Source organism: Megalops cyprinoides, chromosome 8 (genome assembly GCF_013368585.1).
Source record: "Megalops cyprinoides isolate fMegCyp1 chromosome 8, fMegCyp1.pri, whole genome shotgun sequence".
NCBI lineage: Eukaryota > Metazoa > Chordata > Actinopteri > Elopiformes > Megalopidae > Megalops > Megalops cyprinoides.
In genome coordinates, this window is record NC_050590.1 from 27974831 (window position 1) to 27994862 (window position 20032).

Here is a 20032-nt window from a genome sequence, read left to right on the forward strand (position 1 = left end):
TACATTCTGAGTCTAATCAGGAATGGCTCCAGAGAAAAGGGACAGGAAGCACCTTTAGGATTAATATGAAGTGGTACACACTTTGGTGCAGGTTTGCAAACAAACATTAAAATGAATGGTTGCAGGTGCAGTAAAGTCCTGAATGTTCGTTTTTTGCAGGCAAATTGCAGCTGATATGTTAGGATACATGAGAAGCATCAAAGTGCAGTATCAAGTTGTTACATTTGAGTCATTTGAAGAATGAAGGCTCCAATTAATTCAGACATAACACTATATGCATTCAATTAAACTCATTACTATTGTTAATCATTTAGAATATAATAAGCAGTTTATCCCCTATATAATTCATTAGTTACATCAGTCTTTGTTCCGGAGATTCCTATTGGTTGATATAAAGAGTTGAGGTATTTTTGTACTTTGTTGCCATCCTGTGGTGGACTGCTGGCAGCCATGAGAGGTGGGAAGAAGGCACCGCTGACCTACTGATAGATCATTCATATAAAGCTTATGATTGTAACTATGAAATTGGAGGCAACAGAAGTCATACCTGTCTCATTTAACATCCACTGAAATTCTACCTAATGTACGCAACAGAATATTTTTTGAAGCTATTCAGGTTGGTGCCCCAGCTAGGATCTGAACCTGAAAATTGTAATTTTTCATATTTCCTGAAGTCATCAACATAACAATGCATATTTTAATGCAGGTAAATATGGTAACTTTGACAACTGAGACTCAAAGAGTTCTAGTCATCCTTTAAACAAACAGTAAAATTTTAGAATGCATTTTGTACCACTTACGTCTGCTAAATGCAGTTACAGTTACATTTTTTTAAAATAATGTTATCCATATATATAGACATTTACTGAGGCAATTGTGGGTTAAATACCTTGCTTAAGGGTACAGCAGCAGTGCCCAAGAAGGGAATTGAACTGGCAACCTTTTGGTTACAAGTCCTGGTTCTTAACCACTATGCTACTCTACCACCCAATTTCATAAAGTTGTGGATGGTATAAATACGGTTTTGAATATTTACTCAGACACAATGGCAGCCTTCTCTATCTCCCACAACAAATTGTGACATCTTTTATTCCCATTCTACATTGTAGTTAAACAGGTAAACCCAGAGCAGTAACAGAGTTAGGAAGAGCATTTGTGATTATATTTGTTGGCAATGTCATCCATTTTCTGGGCATCTTCAGGAGTCATTAAAAAGGGAGGGAACTTAGCTGTGGGGTTTTATGTTACCTCACTAAACACATCTGATCCTAGCCAATAGGTAGAACTGTTGAAACTGGGGACTGTGCTACATAAGAGTCTGCAAAGAGGCATGTGTCTTTTACCTGCAATGATGAATCTGCTGGATGTCTGAGGATACAAGGATGTACTGAGACCAAGATGATCTTATTAAGAGTTGCTAGGATACAGTGTTGCTTGTGTGGTCTGCATGGCCTACTGCCCATGAGGAGACATACTGAGATCACACAGGTTCCCAAACACTGCCGCTATGCTGAGCCCCCTCAAAATAGGATATCTAAATGAACAGCCCACACACCCACTCCCAAGATACCAAAGGATACCTCCCAAATATTGTGGCGCACTGGTGGCTATAGGTAACTGAGCCAAGTGACACAAAATGGAAAACCACCAGTTGTCAGGTTGGTTCTGCTTCCAGGCAACCTGGCCTGGAATCACTCAGGTCATTTCAGACTCGCTTTGGTCAAGCTGTGAACGGGCACCTGCTTTGTCTGTTAATGGGATCCAAGAACAATACTGTCTTTGCACACACTAATCAGTCCAGAGAATCCTGATGTTAAAGAGGGTGATCAGGTAGAAAGGGAGATGCAGCACTCATACTCTTAGCGGGTGCATGATGGAAATACCACAGCATTAAGTGCACACAACACCAGACAATGCTGACTTTTATTACACTTTTATTTCCAAGCTGTGAACAAAAGTATCCTGACCACAGGAACTATCCACGACCTGCTGAATAGCCCTGGCTAGTGAAAAACATAGCATCAAACTGACAGGCCAGGCTGGTGATGCCCCATTCCCACTATGTGTCACAAATAAGGCTAGGAGGGACATTGAGTGAAGTAGAAGTGAATGGTAATAAAGAGCCTGTAACCTGGGGCCTTGTATCTCAGACAGGCTCCACAAGTGCTCTGTTTCTATGGTTACTGTCTCCACCTGCCATATCACACCAGTACAGGGAGAAGGCAAACACAATACAAAATCCCAAACTCAAACAGGGAACAATAACAACATATCACCCAATTTCAAAAAAAGAAGTGCTCAAGCACATCTCCAAACACCTGATAGAAAATAAATCCTTTGGTCAAGTAGAAAACAGCAAAAAAGACAAGGTTTGCACCTTCTAGTGTCCTTTGCCCTGCATTCCTCAGGTCCTGGAGGCTGTAAGGCTGTGGAGGAGGGGCCAAGGCATCACGGTTCCTGCGCCGCTCTTGCCCCTGGCTGTAGCATGCTGTGCGACCAGGCAGGTTGCTGCTCTCACACAGCTGGCGAGGGGGCATCAGGGTCTGGCTCGTTGGTGCTGCTGTAGCTGTTGCCAGGTGGCGGGTGGCTGGGGAGGATGTCCAGCTCGTCCACCTGGGGCCCCGGGTGCATGACCACCAGCTGGTCCTGAGGAATGTCCGCGGCAGCCGCCGCCAGGTTGGTGATGGACTTGCTCTTGACGCACTGGAAGTCCACGTGCCGGCTCTTGCCCTCCTCCTTTTCCCAGGACATGCGGATGAAAGGCCGCTGCACGTAGTTGTAGATGACCTCGGGACGCCCACCCGGGCGCCTCTTCACCTTCTCTTTGTACGTGGGGTAACCTGCAGGAGGGTGACAGTAGGGGGGTTATGAAAAGTGCAGAGATTGGTTCAGTTTTGAAAAATCGATGAATCACGACAGGAAAATAAATCAAATTCCTACCAAAGAAACTCATTAATACAGCAAATACCATTAATACCCCAAATAATGGGGAGGAGCAAAAAAACTGCAATACCATAAACAAGGATGCACAAGGATAACACAGCTTTCACATCATATGAGATCCTACATTTTCAATAACAATGCACTGATGGCAACTGTATAAATTTGAGATTTAAGTGGTCTGACTGTTATACAAGAATGGATGTTGAATATTTTTTTCTTTCAATTTGTTTTTTTCTACCATTTACAGCAGAGGCAAGTGTCTTGTGTGCAGTTTTACTTTGATGCATGTGCTGAGCTCTGCAGGTAATGGTGCATTACACAATATCCCAACAGAGCGAGAAGGAAACCATTTGAAATATACTGAACATTTTATAGTTAACACCATATACTTTGTATTTTACATATTGTACAAGGCTGATATTAGCGGTTTATATGATTACAAAAGTATTATTTTGATGCAAGCATTTGATTTTTTTCTGAAAATATTACTGCATTTGCAGGTGTTTTTGCAGTTCTGCAAAGCACATCTGTTTCAGTGTTTGTGTCAACTGTTTTAACAAATCCTGCTGTTTCAGGGCAGATTTGCTATAGTGAACAACATTGATTAAAGTGCATTTCTGAGTTAGACAAACGTAAATGACAAAGATTTTTTTTCTTTGAGTTTGTGGTATTTTACTTCTTGAAAACTTAAAATAAGAAAGTCAAGTTGTGATGGTGAGCTTAAGATTTACCTAGTTTGTCCTTTGAGTCTCACTTCCCATGTGGTTAAATAAACACTTGACACTTAACTGATTCACATCTTGCCAAAGTTCTGTCATTCACACTTAAACACACAATGACCCAGTAGACTGTTGGTGCATCATGCAATAACCTTGATGATACATAAATCATCACACCAATACTGGCCCAAACCAGTATATAGACAACAAATATTTTATATGAGAAAAAGTTCAAAATTAAATTACAGTGTATACTAATACACATTTTAATACTAATAACACTAGAAAAATATGAAACATTTGTGTATTTAATGGTGTATTCAAGTAGACTGCATGATTTAAAAAAAAACATATACATCACAACAAAGGTGTCTCACCTTCAATGCCTAATCGTATTTTCTTCAGTCCTCTCTCCTTTAAAACCGATTTGGCAACATCCCGATTCTCAATGTACTTGAAGAACCTGTACAGCTTCGTACTGTATATTACTGAAATGGAAGGAATAAAATTTTTCAACTCCTGTTGCATGGTACAAAAACAGCATTCCGAGTTGAGATGTGAAATACTTCAGCAAGTGAGCCTGGTCATCAAGCAAATGAAATGGCTGGAGGGTGTGCACTCACTCTGGGAGTACTCCTCCCCCATCTGCGGCGGGTACTCCTCGTCCCAGTCCACCACGTCGTCGTCCGTCAGCACCACGATGTGACACTCGCGCTCCCCGCTCTGCGCGCTGGCCACCATCAGCGGCAGAATCATCTCCTCCAGGTAGAACTCGAACTGTCGGCGCGCCCCATCGTTCGAGAGCTCATGCATGAGTGCACCTGCATGTAGGAGTGACCACACAACAGGTCAGTGTTTCCACAATGGCCACGGCAGGACACCGCATCTCTCCAACAGACGCACATGTTTACAGAGCACCTGGGACTGTTCTCAAACAGAGGCAATATACCCTGGATATACATGGTACAAACATACACATCACATACGTTGAGTAACACACACAAATGCATGCATGTATGCACACACAAATTATAGGAATATGGAACAAATTATTCTAACAAGAGACTGAAATGAATTCCACCTTCTGTTGTTTTGTTGACACAGTTTTTCTATATACAGCACATGCAAAGCCAACAGCCCCTATAAATCAATTTAATGGTATCTAATTGCTTGGTTTATCAAACCACTCCACTTACATTTTATTTTTACTCAGGGCCACAGATACCATCTTCCAGGTTTGACAAACCGCTCAATGCATTCTTAAATTGCAGTAAACTATCAGTTAGTGCATGCAAAGGAGCAAAGGATCTAAGATCTATTAGGTAGAAAGAAGAAAACAGCATACTTACTGAGGTCTCTGCACTTAATGGTGCTGTAGTCAAAGGAGATGCAGAGATAGTCACATGCCTCTCTCAGCTCCGGAATGGAGATTCCATCGGGGCAACGGATTATCCCAGATTTGTAGTAATCCTGCCAGCGACGAGTTGCACCGAAAACAAAGAGGCAGCCATTACTGAGACAGCGTTACTCACAAACCCTCTCCCTGCAAGCAAACATCAGCGTCGCTGAAGATTTCCCCTGCTAAGTGCACAGATCTGTTTACAGCTAGTAACTGCAGATTGTTCAATTCTTTGAAAAAAAGAAAAAAAAAAAGGTGACGCTTTCTATTCACAGGATTCCATTTTAAAATGGCTGCTTTGTTGTTGCCACGGCAAACCCTGATGCTCACTGTCCTGTGGTTATGTTCGTCACTCCTGTCCTTTCACATCTCTAGCTTAAAGCCATTTGCATTGATTCACTGCAGTCACATGTGGGAAAAGCCTGACTTGACTCGACCACAGAAGCACTTACATCACGCTTTTAAATATTAATCTAATCCACCTTTTTCCTCCTCAGCGAAGACACAGATGCACAGGCACCACACCACCAATCAAAAGCTTGGCACATTCTCAATGACACCACGAAAGCACACCAAATCTGCCGCACAGATGCACACGCAAAACAGCCGCAGAAGCACAAAGACGGTTACCTTGTTATTCTCCTGCTCTGTGTCTCAAGGGGACTACTGTGGCATGATGGTGTACATTGAAGCAGAAATGAAAGCCGGGGCATGTTGTACAGTATTAATAGCTGATCCTGCTAAATCTGTGTTACATAACGCTGTACAGATTATCTGCAGAGCATTACACTATTTTCACAAGACGCAACATGCTATGCTGGTGAACAGATGTATATACCCAAAGGAGTATCAACCCTGGGCAAAAACAGTTTTAATGCAACATGAAGAATTTATAAAATATTAATCAGCATCTGGCATGTCAATCAACTATGATGTAAAAACAATTCATGCACAAACACTTGAATCAGGCAGTGACGCTGTTCTACAAAATATGACTCAACTCCAACAACTACATAATGCTTATAAAAACCCCACTACCTGCATTGCCATTGATGGACGTTCATTTGATAAGCAGGAATTTCACTTCTGCTTCAATGCACGTTTGATGTAAATACACAATATTAACACTAGAAAATAATTTAGAGAATCGCACATTGATCGGGAACGGCTTTTCATTCTAATTATGTGTTCTTCTAGTACTTAAAAAAAAAAAATCAAACTTGTGGTCTACTCATCAAAACACCAACACACACCACTGACATCTGTACTAGCTTTGAAAAGAGACTTTAATAGTCTTATCTTTAATAGTCTTATCTTATACATTATAACAAAATACATTTTCTCATTGGATACCAATAAACCTAGTGAAGACACTAATAAACAGAAATCAATTATTAGTGTCACATCACCTTGCCTAAAAGTAATTTAAGTAGCACCCTTACCAAAATAGCTCTGAACACAGTGGAGCTGATTCCCTCGGCGACCTCAAACTCCCCCTTCTCATTAGGGCGTGTAAAATTGTGCTCCCTTCCAGACCCAAACATTCTGCAAGAAACCAGTCTTCCTAAGAAGAACCCTCCATTCAAATCACATCCACATCCATCCCCACATCAGATCCACGCAGTTACGTAATACTATTTTTCCATAGTATACACATGCATTCTTTAAAATTAAAAGTGTTTTGGGCCATACCTGCCCAGCATGGTATTGGGCTGCGCTGTGAAGATGGAGGGGTCCACCACAAAGCGCGTGTTGTCCACAATGAGTGTGACCCTCTCAGGGGTCCTCATACTGCGGGCTCCCTCTTTGGCAGTGTCGTAGATGTACACCATCTCTCCAGTGCCCAGGCCAGAGGTCAGGCCCTTGCAGGTGCCTTCGCTGCTGGACAGGCTGCTGGTGCGGCTGCTCATCACACCGCTGCTGCTGGAGCTGTTGGGAGAGGCCCTCTGGAGCCGGGGGCTGCTGGGCCGCGATGAGGCGCTGGGGTCCCGCTCACGATCTGGGAGCCACAGGACACGGGAGACAAAAACATTTACATTACATTACATTTATTCATTTGACAGATGCCTTTATCCAAAGGGACTTACAAGTGAGGGAGTGTACAACACAAAAGGTCTTCTGCCTCTGTTCACCATTGACATTTTAACCCCTACAATGTACGTTACATCCAGAGCAGCTTTGAATTCACTCAACAATAAAGCAGCATCTTTTCAATGTACATTTTGTATGAAAAAGTCTGTTAATCATGTATGAGGGACTGATCCATACAATGTAATACAAAAACCCTGTGTATAGCCATTTTACACTATTTTCACACACATACCTACAACACACCCATGTGACGAATGACAGACATCATAACTAAAGCCTTTCCACCAGATCTAGAAAAGGGAAACAACTTGGATGACCTTTTGAAGGTCTTTAGTACTGTCATGCTAATACTGCTTTCCCGTACGTCTCCTTTACAGGACAACACAGGAATACGCTATAGAACAGGAATGTATAGATGTCTTTCATAGGGAGATCACAACCCATTTAGCTAATTTAACATACAAGCTAGTATTGCCAATCTATTCAACATACCCGAGTAAAATAATGCATTGAAATTTGGAAGCAAGCTCCAAGGCGTTCTGTGCTTACCTGTTGCTGGCAGCATACTGCCGGTAAATTGTCCTCTTATAATCCTACTCAGGTACTTCTTCGCACATACAGGAAACCCCTGTTCTGCCCTACACTTTTGTTATTAATGTGTCTACCTGGGACTTCAGTTGGGTTTCACCCTCTGCCTAAATACCCTCTGATGAGGGTGAGGTCCTCCTCATCAGATCATTGAGCTGTCGCAGTCTTCATCGGTCATAAGCTAGTACTTATCCCTGTTGACGCTTCTGAAATCGTTAAGCAACACAACCTGAGTGCAAGCTGCTTACCAGATGATTTGTTCTGTGAGTGTGTGACGTCAGGTTCATCAAGCCGCCACCAAGTGCTACAAAGGGATCCATTTCAGACTACCTTAAGACACTGCGAGCAAAAATCCTTTTTGCACCGCTACTCTCAGGAGATTTCCTTTCACAAACTTTCACAAACCTAAGGAAATAGTGTGCCACAAGCCAGCTGTCTCAGTGGATGTTGAATACACTGTAGAGAATGCAGTTATTTTCTTCGCTCACGTGTTGTGAATGTTGCCACCAACAGAAAACACATACCCACTAGCAAAAGGGGGTCAAAGCTGTGTTTGGCCTGCCTACACACAGCCCACAAGCTGACACCAATAGAGAGTAGTACACATGTCATCACACCCACCTGTTTTCAAACTGGCACAATGTCAAGTGACTTTTCAAATGAGATTTCAGCAATTTAGTTATTTCAGTTATGTATCAGTTCTACATTTTGCTCTGACAGATGTACAGGCTATATTACAACATTCTGAAAGAGACGTTATATCACTGCAGAGGGGCTGCCATATCATATATAGCAAATAAAGCTTTAGCAGAAAGGATATTCAGTTATGGTAATTCTGATGTTTATTCACTTAGTCACAGCAGCCAAACAAGGTCACCTGTAAACCTCTGAACTGTAGTCACACTTTAAGAGGCCCTTCAATTGACTGTGCCTATGGCAGGGAAGGTCCCTATTCAGAGCAGGGATTAAACCAAAACTTCACTGTAATGAATCCTGTAGGCTTTTTGTGAATCTTCAGTGTGGGCTCACATCATTCTGAAGGCTTCATATCAGAAATCCCATGCTACTAATCTGAGAAATTTCACTGCATAAGCAAAACTAGTTGCACATGTGTTTTCACTTGTCTCTTAACCCCCATTTCAAATCAGGAGTATACGACATGAACAGGCCATGCATAAGCAGTGCGTGTGGAGTGCAGATTTGTTTACACAACCATTATGTTCAGTGGCAGAGCAGCTCCCTACGTTTTCCCTACATGTGTGCACATCCAAACTTCATACTCAGCTTGTATTTGCACCTGCACTAGAATTAGCACCTGCACTAGAATTAGCTTTGCTGTGTGCATGAATAACTTCATAAAAATTGGAAAGACTGACCAGCTCTACGTTGATAGTGCACTGCTTCATGTTACTGCTTCTAACAGAATCTCTTCATTAAAAGCATACCAAATTCAGCCTATGTCTGTGGTTGCATTCATTTGGAATAACTGGAAAACAGATAAATATTGCATTCAGTCATTAGATTATTATTCAATATACATGATTTATATCAGTAATTACCATATATTAACACTAATAAACCAATCAGTTACAATTCCATTATGTGTCCCAAGCTCTCTCCTATAGGTAGAAGCCACAGGGGCCACTCCCCCTCTGCAAACTATTGCCACTCGGATAAAATCAACCACTTAAATTACTATTCTAAAGACCATAACTAACGTTTCAAAATGATTACTTGACAAGTTGTGACAGCAAGAAAAGGGTGTTATATTTAGTCTTAAGCCTGAGAGTAATCAGATCTAAATGCCACTTTGACATTTTGCTATATAAAGCTTGTGAACTTTAAGAATAATACAGTGCATTACTATACTTTGCTATGGTCACACAGTGTGGATGTTATGAAAGTAGGGTAAGTTATGACAAATCCAGGGCAAATCGCTATGAGAGAAAAACTATGCCATCAAAAGCTGGAATTGTAGCTTTATTGATTGCCGTGTAATTGCCTACACCTCTTAATGATTTGCTGTTGCTTCATAATTAGGGCTAGTTTAAAGGACAGCAGGCATGTACGCCGCCTGGACGGGATTATACTCCATTGCAAGAATTGCCACACCACTGTGTCTTCTTATTTTAAGTATTTTTGGTAGGACTCCGGAGTGCATCCATACTACCTAGTGGTATCTGGACATGCACTCTCAGCACAGCCACTGACCTAATTAGTATCTGCAGAGCATTGCATAATCAGTGATCCTACATGACTGCTCAGGTAGTGTGCCAGGGTGCTGGAAGTCACCAGCAGCACTGGAGCAGTAACTGGCATTCATATGATCAGAGCAGATGACCAGACAGGTGCTTACTCACCGATGTTGTGCTGCCGTGTGGGCGAGGTGACATTCCTGATGCAGGGGGTGAGCTGGCCATCACTCCGCTCATGAGATGAGTCGCGAGAGCGGTCGCTGGAGCGGCGATGGTCTCTGGAGCGGTCACAGCCTCCGGAGGTACCATGCAGGCTCATCTTCACTGAGTCCGACTCCAGGTGACAGGCACGCCACAGGGAACTGGAGACAGTGAATCACATGCACATGGGTGTGGAGGAACAAGTGAGTGTGACGTACACTTCTGGAGTCTATAACTGCAGATAACTCAACTGACCCCCTCTATGGCAAGGACAAGGGATATCATATCATTGCTGAGCAGGATATAAAAGGATATACAGTGCTATTCCTTCATGTCTACATTTGGAGAGTCCAGAGTTCATTTTGCTGTGCGAGTTCTGCAAAAGAACCCTGCTTAAGGCCTAAATATACAGACAGGTCTATAGTAAAAATAACATATTAAATAAAGGAGACTTTAATAAGTCAAGCAAGGTTTTAAAGGAAGGAGCCACCCACTGAAGAGATATAAAACCTCAGAATCTCAAAAGCTCCCTGTGTGATTTGCCCAAGTCTTTTTTTAATCAAGGCACCATTTCTCTCACATTATAAAAGGTTACACACTAAAGATATTATAAATTTGACAATAATTGTCTTAAGCAAGAATATAATACAGTCTGTAGCCGAGGACTCATTAACGTCTGACTGGAAACCCACATACAGAAGTGAACCTCAACATTAAAAACAAAACCTTTAAAGGCATCAATGCCTTTGAAAACCTTGGCAGTGACTCTACAAAGTGAACTTTGTGCTGCTTTTCATTCCACACACTCCTTCAGTAGGAAGTGCTTTTTATTAGCACAGAGAGAGTGATGGAACAGACTGAGCTAAGAATAACTGCCTCTGTTATAGCATCCAGAATGACGTCCATTTTATTCCCCTGCCAAATCTGTTCCATTCACAGGTACACCCTTCAATCCCCACTTCAGTTACAGCCCTTAGTGACAGGTTCATAATTTCCATTCAGCAGATACAACAGATCTTATTGAAATTCTTGGAAGAAAAACAGTAATTTCACTGGGAAGAGAATTCAATCTAAACCAATTAGAAATGACTGAAACAATTTTTATTTTTTTATTTTACAGGGCTAGGCATTTGACAGCTCCAAATGGCAATGATAAGTTGAATCTTATTAAGTGATCCAGGGCAGCACTTATCTTGTTAGGGTTAAAGCACTACTCCATGTAGGACTGTTTCTCATCACTGTACCAACCTAAAGCTCAGTTCTCAGCTCTAATTACAAGCTACATGCAAATCAATGAGTACCCACAGCAGCAATATCCTAATCAGGGCCTTACGAAACTCCTGGCCATGACAATCATGAAACGGGCAATGGAATAAAGTAGTAACCATAAAATGTAGTTTACAGACAAATCGTAAACTATTTTTTTATTCAAACTCTAAATGAAGAGGGTTTCGGTCAGTGCTTGGAAGTGATTTATATGCATGACCAGCTACTCCTCAATGAGCACTGTCACAGTTTCAGTATTTTCCCCTCTTCAAGGATTCACATTTTACTACATTAAGCTTGCCTATCTACAACACTGGTGCAAAGGAGCTGAAGTATGACAAATACAACTACAACACACTTGTTTGCAGCCAAGGGCAATATTTCACCACGGCAGAAAGAATGAACCTTGGAAAATGGGTACATCTCTATTGACGGCTTAAGAGCTGCTAGACATTGCCTAGGAGGTGGCATGATGGGAGCCTGGCTGACAAACTCCACCCTTCCCAAGTGGAATGAAGCTGATTTTATTTGCCGCCATGGACTCTGGTCATTGTAGGCAGTGACAGCCCACTGAAACCTGGGCCTGGGCCAGAACAAGCACCCTAAAGAACTGAAGCATATGGGAGACCAGCACTGCAACATTTTGGATGACTGGTTCTAAAAAGAATGGTCAAGCCAGTCTCACCAAGTGGTGACACTCAGCATGAAATCTCTCTCATAGCTAGCTAATACTTGCTAACAGCTAGTAGATATTCTAGCTGTTCTTGCAACTGGGTCTGAGTTTTGGTTCTAGAGAATCTGAAAATTGCTAGCCTCAATCACACAACTTATTATATGTTTAAGATTCTAAGTCACCTGCTAGCAGGTGAAAAAATAGTTCAAAATACACATTAAAAGGTACTGGATACACATGTCAGACAGACCTCCAAATTTCATACGTTTGTTAATTGTCCTAAATAACCATGATCATCTAGTCACAACTACTGTTATTACTGTGCTTTGCTTTCTGAATTTCCAAGTAGTACTGAATAATATACTTGTGTGCATAACACAATTAAAAATGAATAAAAGGAATGCAAATACCCATTCAAGTAATTAGTGCAAATTAATTCATGGCAGCTGCATTTTTTTCCACACTGTGAAATTTATACTGTGAACCCCAAAATTACAAAAACTGTGACTGTGAAATATTGTAGCTGCTATGAATTTGACAGACCCCTCACCATTATAAGGGCATTTTAGAGAAGAAAAGCCAGCACTCTTTGGACAAAGCCACATTTGTGATGTTGAAAAAAAATGTCTTTACACAAAGTAAATACGATGTTTGTTTCAGTCTTTCTTTAGACATGCTCCTTCTGCTAGCAGATGTAGCCTAGATGAACAAGAACAAAAGCTGTAAAAATGCAGATGAATGTGTTTTATCACCTGGTCTGATTATGGTTTTCATCAACATCTGTTCAGTATTTTTAAGTGAATGAAACCACTGCAAGTGATTCATGGGTCAACCCAGTTTTCAGGATTTAGTTTCAGTTTCAGGTTGTGCACCCCCAGGTGTTACCACAAGCCGCAGGTCACAGTCTTCTGTGCTGCAGTCCTGTGTTCCTTATCCTCTGTAATCCAATAGCCACAAAGCACCCACCCTCAGCAACATCAGCACATCAGGAGCGACAAGTTTGCAGATGATGAGCATCCAAGTCTCAAATGATTACATTACATCAGTAAAAGGATGAGAGAAGGAAATGTTTTTTTTTTTCCTTTGCGTAACCTGTCACTTCTACATGATTGAAACCTACATGAAGCAATGTGCCACAAGCCAACATTTCAACACCACAAGCCTGAGAGCCAGCAGTAACTTTGTGGGCTTACTACACTATCAGTTCCCATTAGTGCACATCAGCAATGTTTGATGAGGCAGAGCTGGGATGGCGTGAATGAGGACTCAGGCTGCTGTAGAGCTCTGCTCACACAGACCCAGTCACCCTGAATGACGCTACTAAGTCCCTGCTGCTACATACCTGCAGAAAAGCAGGGTCTGGGGAAACAAAGGATGCCAAAAGGCACAGAACCACTTTCCTATTTACCTTGTTTTTGCAAAGCACACATCCAGACACTTTGTAGCAGAGGTGCAGACTTGACTTTTTAAAATGTACAGCGTACCAGCAGCTGTGATGTTCCCCTAGAGATACAGCCATCCATTCATAAAACGCTAAAATGCTAAGGACGCAGCCTGGAGACACCCCCATGATGACTGAATGAACCAATGGCTGGTTCATCCCTACACAGCTGCAGAGCATGCCATTTTGGATGGCCCCCTTAATGCTTGTGAGTCTTAACAAGCTTCTAAAGGGATGACATTGAAAACACTGACCTCGCTATATATTTTTTCTGCATTTCATTTTTTCATATGTAAAGAAAATTAGTTAAGCAGTGAAATAGTCTCATCTCTTTGAGAAAAGATTAAATTGATATTTCACAGTCCTGACACCACTATGCTGCAGTTGAACAAATGCAAAGCAAGAGGCTGAGGTGAATCTTCAGTGGCACAATCCCTACACTGTGGCAGCAGCCCCAGCCCCAGCCCCTCTGAAACAAGACAAGCCCTCCCAAGAGGAAAAAAATAACTACACCCCCCTCCCAATTGCATTGCATGCTTTACACTTCTCAGTCAACTTTCACATTCAGGACTATTTGCAGAAATTTCAGCCAAACCTTTCTTACAACACAGAAATTTGTCACATGCATCGAGAACGCAATCGCTCAAACGGCGAGAATTACAGACAAAGCCGAGGACGTATCACGTACCCGTCTGACTCGCGTGGCAAATTAGAGACAAAGCAACACGATACGAGCTGAGGAATAAAAGCACAAATGACTTGGGCTCCTCCGAACAATGAAGCCTTGCCAGCCGGTTTAGCATCCTTGGGCATTACTTTCAAAGTTCAGCATAATTCGGGGCCTCCCGTTAACATCCTAGCTGGGTGCTCTCGGCATCGCATCCCATTTCCACAGCCGTCTCTCGATCGCAGTCAGACAAGGAAACAAAAGGTAAGAGACGCAAGGAGAGCCATTCAGTTCATGCGGTGAAACCCGGGGGACTGAATGGCTGGGCGCGTTTTAATCCACGGCACTGACTCAGACGCGCGGAGTGCAGCCCTGCTGACGTAGACCGACGCCCTCAGTCCCTTGCAAACTGCTCTCCAGAGGCCGGACGCGCCATTCACCTCGACTGCCGGCTGCTTGCAGAGGCATCATCTTGCGACAGTGATCAAGAGAAAACGAGAAGGGAACGCCACGAGACAGCCCGCATATTTTGGTCCTTTGCCAAAGTCGTAACTGTTTAGCCATTCCTTTCGTGCGCATAGACACGGATGTTTCTTAGCGGTTGCCGATTAAACAATAAAAACACGGCCACCCATTCTCATTGTACTCAACAGGAAGTAACAGTGATCGGACAAAACCGTTTCCATAAAACTGATGGACTGTTTACGTGTTTCTTTCTTCCGACAACAATAATAGGTTCGTATGATATGCAGCTGCCTTTTTTTGTTCATGCGAGTTAAAAGTAAACTCTGGTAATAGCAAAATTTACGACGATATTTAAAGGCGGCATATTCAGGTTTTCTAAATTTCTATATCGTGCGTGCGTTAATAGCCATGCAGCTAAGTTACCAATAGTGAAGGCTTCAGATTTTTATTTACTGACCCGGATTAATTTCTAGGAATGACAAATATCGACCTATTATGTGCATCCTACTGGCCACGCGGACGATTATAAAATACTCGACTGTCAATCAATCGTGAACTTTCATTTCAGTAATGGAAATCTGGAAAACCAGCTGGCTAATCAGCCGTGGTGAAAATTGTTCTAAGTTGATAATCAATTTACAAACTGGTTTCACAGAGGCACAATAAAATAATACGGTCAGGACTACGAATGATATCTTATAAGCCTAGGTCGTTACTCATTTACCCTCACACAATGCGATTTATATGGGAAAACACCTACTTTCTAACAAAGTTGGAATAGTAGTTTATTAATACAAACAAAAGCATCACCAATTCAGCTCACGTTTTGTTCTATCAAAGCCCGTTACTCAAAAATGATAACTATCATTGCTACAAATATTAAGGCTCAAAATATGGGGTTCTCATGTGAAAAAACAAAGCTCTTATAAACCCTATAAACCTTGTTTATGGTATTTTCTAAAGTTTCAGAAAATATGTGTGACACAGAGAGCACTTAAGAACAAGTGAGTATTTCCACGTTCACACTGAGGATCTGGAGAACAATACCAACAGTGTATTGTCTCTAGGGAATGAAAAAGAATATGTGAAACCAAGACTGTTGAGGACTGGTATGGTCAGACAGCATGGCCAAGGTATGAAAGTAATGTCATATAGTTTCTATCCAGTGTTTGTACACAAGGCTGCCATGCCTCTCCAGGGCTTGAGAACTCCTCCTCCCCAGCTAACCAATAACAGGAGTTTGCTTCTTACTTTGAGCCAATCCACCCAGAAAAGCACAAAACTTTATGAACAACATGATGGAGGGACAAATGAAAATTTAATGCATTATAAATATAGACTGTTATACAGGCTAATGATTTGTCCTCTCATTAAGTTCTTCACATGCTCATGATTGTTCCGTTTTTGACAGATAAAATGCACAGGTTTACTTTGGGCAACACCCTGCACCCAAGCTACCTTTAATGTTACCAATTACATTTTTCAATTCGTTAAACAGGGCTCCACACAGCAGCTGCTAAGAAACTTCCTTCTGACATAGGTCTATCAAACAAAAATTGGAAACTATTAAACAATGATGAAACTCCTCACTGATTTAAACTAAGCAGGGTTCAACCTCAGATTTCCAGGCATCAACATATGCACCAAAAACATTTGTTTAAAATGTGACTAAAGTCCCATTTATAAGAGATACTCACATTGTTAACATTTATAGAAAGCAGCCTACATACTTAAACATGCCTCTCAGTCAAGTAATCCACTCCATAAGCATCCCACCACATACAATATCTGGCCCTCCAGTATGGGGGGGGACTACAATAGTGCATGGAAGAGGCTTTGGTGGTTGAAAAACTGGGGATAAATTTCATGACCAAGATGGTGCTACACAGTATACTGACAGGGAAGCACAGGCCCTGACTCAAAATATAGGGATTGGCAATAGACAATTACACAAAATTCTTTCACAGCTGCAACCCTGCCAGATGACCCTCTTCCCATTCAGAGAGACATCCTTTCCCCACCAGAAAAAGAAGGGCCTCAGAAAGTGTCACACTTATTTAGAGTATAAAAGAAGGAAGTATATTTAAAATGTGCATGCTTCACAAATGCAGCTCAGTATTCTGCATCCTTGAGCATTTCAATACTAGAAAACATCAATGCTAGGCACTGTACCAGTGCCTAAAACATGACAGATTTAATAACCCAGAAACTGACAATAAGTAGTATTTGTGTATCATCCATCCACAAACTCTTTTGGACAAGTCTAATAGGACTGTCAGACAGATGGGAATCACACGGTACAGACTAAATGACAAGAGCCTGCTAGACAACAGGAAAGGATTTCTTTAGTGGGGCAGTACAAGGTTAATCCACCTGAGAAAGGGTTAGAAGAGTCAGTCTCACAGACCATCTGTTGAGAACCACATTATGGCACCTTTCCCTCCCATAACTCCAAGACAATTCTGCAAGTTTGTAAATGTTAGGAAAAAGTTTAAAAAAAAATATTTATTTAGTTATTATATACATAAAAAGCATGTCCATAGACTATCATTATTCATAGCAAATTAAAGCTCATTATCTTTCAAAATCTTACCCCAAAGACTATGTGTTAAAAAGAAGGTGGAGGAGGATGGGATGATATGAGGTTGTTCAGAATGAGTGGTGGGAAGGGAGCAGGGTCAAGCAAATTCCTAATTTGGTTTGACATTATACAGAACTGAAACAGTAAATCCAAGGGGCAAAATTCAAAAGCCTGCTAACTTCAACTATACACAACACCCCACACACGCTCCCTCATTTTCCTCAAACAAAAATAACACCATCTTGTAACAGTTCATAAGAAGGTGAAAAATGATTGATTTTGATTGTGTTTAGAGCCACAAGCAGGTTCAGAATATATAAAGTTCACGCCACTTTGTTATCCTTTGTAATCTACATATAGGCGGAAGAGCACTGTAGCCAGCAGGGATTAAAGAGCTGAGTTTGAACCCAGAAGGTTGCAGGGTTTAATACCTAAAGGACACTGTTGTACCTTTGGGCAACATACATCACCTGAGCTACCTGTAGCCAGTTGTGTAATGACTATGCCAGAAATACAAGATATGTTAATTGCCTTGGATAGGGGGCATATACAAAGCAAATAAAAGTAAAATGTAGTTAATACATTCATATTTGTGTGTAATCCCTGGAGATCTATGTCCCACTTTAAAGATGCCACCATAAAACAATTTTATAACATACATTACCCTTGAATGAAATGATCTACCAATAGAGAAAATGATTCAATGAACTGGGATTCAAACAATATCAAATATCACTTTACTTCACATGCACTATCAAAAGCAGTTTCCTTGTCTAACATTCTACCTCCAACACAGAGGCATACATTATGAAAGTCTGTTTTTACTGTCCACAATATGCTCACAGTATAACCAAAATGCATGGGCGGTAAAAGTTTGTGACAGGTTTGGCAGAGTATAACCAAGCCAATTTCTGTATATTTTCCCTCCCAAAATATCTCATGGGATGCAACACACAATTCAAACAAAGCCCAAGAAACCTCCAGGCACATTTCAACAGACCAGCTTCCCTTGAAGAGGGACAAAGGAAATCGTACTAAAGCAGAACACTCTACACCATGCAGAGAAAAAATAGCCTTCTACATCATTACACAATCTATTTATTAGACCACGGTGTCACACAGCTTTTAGAAAATGTTTAGGATCAACACTACGTGAACAAATCTCATCCTTATTTGGATTCAAGTAGCAACGGGTTCAGGAATATTGCTAATATCAGGTATAGCGTTTCAGACATCGCTTTTAGCTGTAAAACACTGCAGCTAGTAGGTACATCATTGAGATGCTATGCTTCCACTTTTATTCCATGATGACAACTCAAGTACCTGTCACTCACCCTGAATGTTTCCAGAGCTTGCGAGGCCTACTGATTACCTTTCGGTCCCAGTTCTCTGTATCGCTGGAGTTGCTGTCGTATGAATGTGGACATGCTGCCATCACAAATGTAATGAGATGCAGGTTCTTCAGCACTCATTACCTAACAATGAAAACGAAAACAGTGTGAAGAACTTATATACTTATAAACTCCTAATTGGACGTATAACCTTCTTAATTATCGGAAAGTATCGATGGCCAGCGAGTTAGCACTTAACCTTCCGTCCCACTGCATCGTGTGTAACAGGGCTGCAGCACAGATGTTCCTGACGTCAGGGAAGGGAGTTAGGTCTAGATGGCTAACAATCTTGGCTACACACAAAATCACTGGGTTTGTTGCCTACATTGACGTGACCTACCAGTAATAACACAAAGATGTACATTTCACAATTTCACCACCTAACATTAGCTAGCTCGACCTGTAATCAGTTTTAACAAATGTTATAACGTTATGTATATTATAGCTGATAGCTGAGAGCCAAACAACGCTCCAATAACGTTATAACAACGCTTAACATAACATTGTGTTTAGGTGTCTTCTTCAGATAGTTAACTGCTAGCTAATATTTCCAATTGTCGTCCTAACGTGGTTTCGCTATCACAAGAGTAGCTAACCAAGCAGCAAAATAAAGCTCAAACTAACTAACAAAAGGAAGAACCGCTCTCGTTGAAAATCACTATTAGGAAGAAAGCCAAGTACGACATCAAAATTAGTCTAGATTGGGCTAGATACCTCGTTGCTAGGTCGGTATACCCTGCTTGCCAGCTACAGATAACGTTAGCCATCTAAATGCCAAATGGTCTCGTTGGTAGCTGGCTAATTAAGTAGTTAGCATGTTAACCTGCTACCATAAATAAGTATATCAAACATTTTCGCAAGCAGAAAACCGTCAAGTAAAATTGCCAGCTGTAGTTAACATTTAGACAATCCCAATGTAGACAACTGACAAACGGCTAAAGTTAGCTGTAACGTTAGCAAATCGTAGTCACATAACTCGTAAGGTAGATAACATTGATTTACCAAGATGGCAGCATTCAGGGCACAACTATTACCTACCTTTTAGAAGAACGCTAAATAAAACAAATCCTTTTCTTACCTTTTAAAGATCGAGATCAACTGCCATGTGGGTGTAGTACAAAGCCCAACAACTGTTAGCAAATACAAAACGTACTAATACAACAAACACTACCACTTCATTTCCCGTATCCACTTATATCGACAGCCCCAACTACCGCTTTCACGTGACATAAAACCTCGCGAGATTTTTCTTGTTACCGTAGGAACTGTATAAAACTCTACTGAGATGACCAATCGCAAACAAGTTCACAAACAGGATGCAAAGACATTCCGAACATGATTGGCTCTCCACAGTAAACATCATGTGCGCCTGAACTTTTCAGAGCCAACCATATCTTTGATACATTTTTGCA

General features: G+C 41.4%; 1 protein-coding gene across 3 annotated transcripts; it reads right to left on the minus strand.

The window, feature by feature from the left end:
* Positions 1-1950: 1950 nt before the first annotated feature.
* Positions 1951-19830, minus strand: LOC118781854 (BTB/POZ domain-containing protein 10-like). Of its 3 annotated transcripts, XM_036534971.1 has the most exons (9): positions 19699-19830; positions 18564-18704; positions 10101-10297; positions 6754-7060; positions 6504-6606; positions 5012-5132; positions 4286-4483; positions 4040-4150; positions 1951-2840 (listed from the first exon to the last, which is right to left on the minus strand). In XM_036534971.1, the coding sequence occupies exons 2-9, from the start codon at positions 18662-18664 to the stop codon at positions 2515-2517; spliced, it is 1464 nt and encodes a 487-aa protein (XP_036390864.1). In that variant the 5' UTR covers positions 18665-18704; positions 19699-19830; the 3' UTR covers positions 1951-2514. The 3 variants fall into 3 exon arrangements, with proteins under 3 accessions (XP_036390864.1, XP_036390866.1, XP_036390863.1); XM_036534973.1 differs by lacking the exon at positions 19699-19830 and having other exon boundaries at positions 18602-18653; XM_036534970.1 differs by lacking the exons at positions 18564-18704; positions 19699-19830 and adding an exon at positions 14205-14573.
* Between the last annotated feature and the right edge of the window lie 202 nt (positions 19831-20032).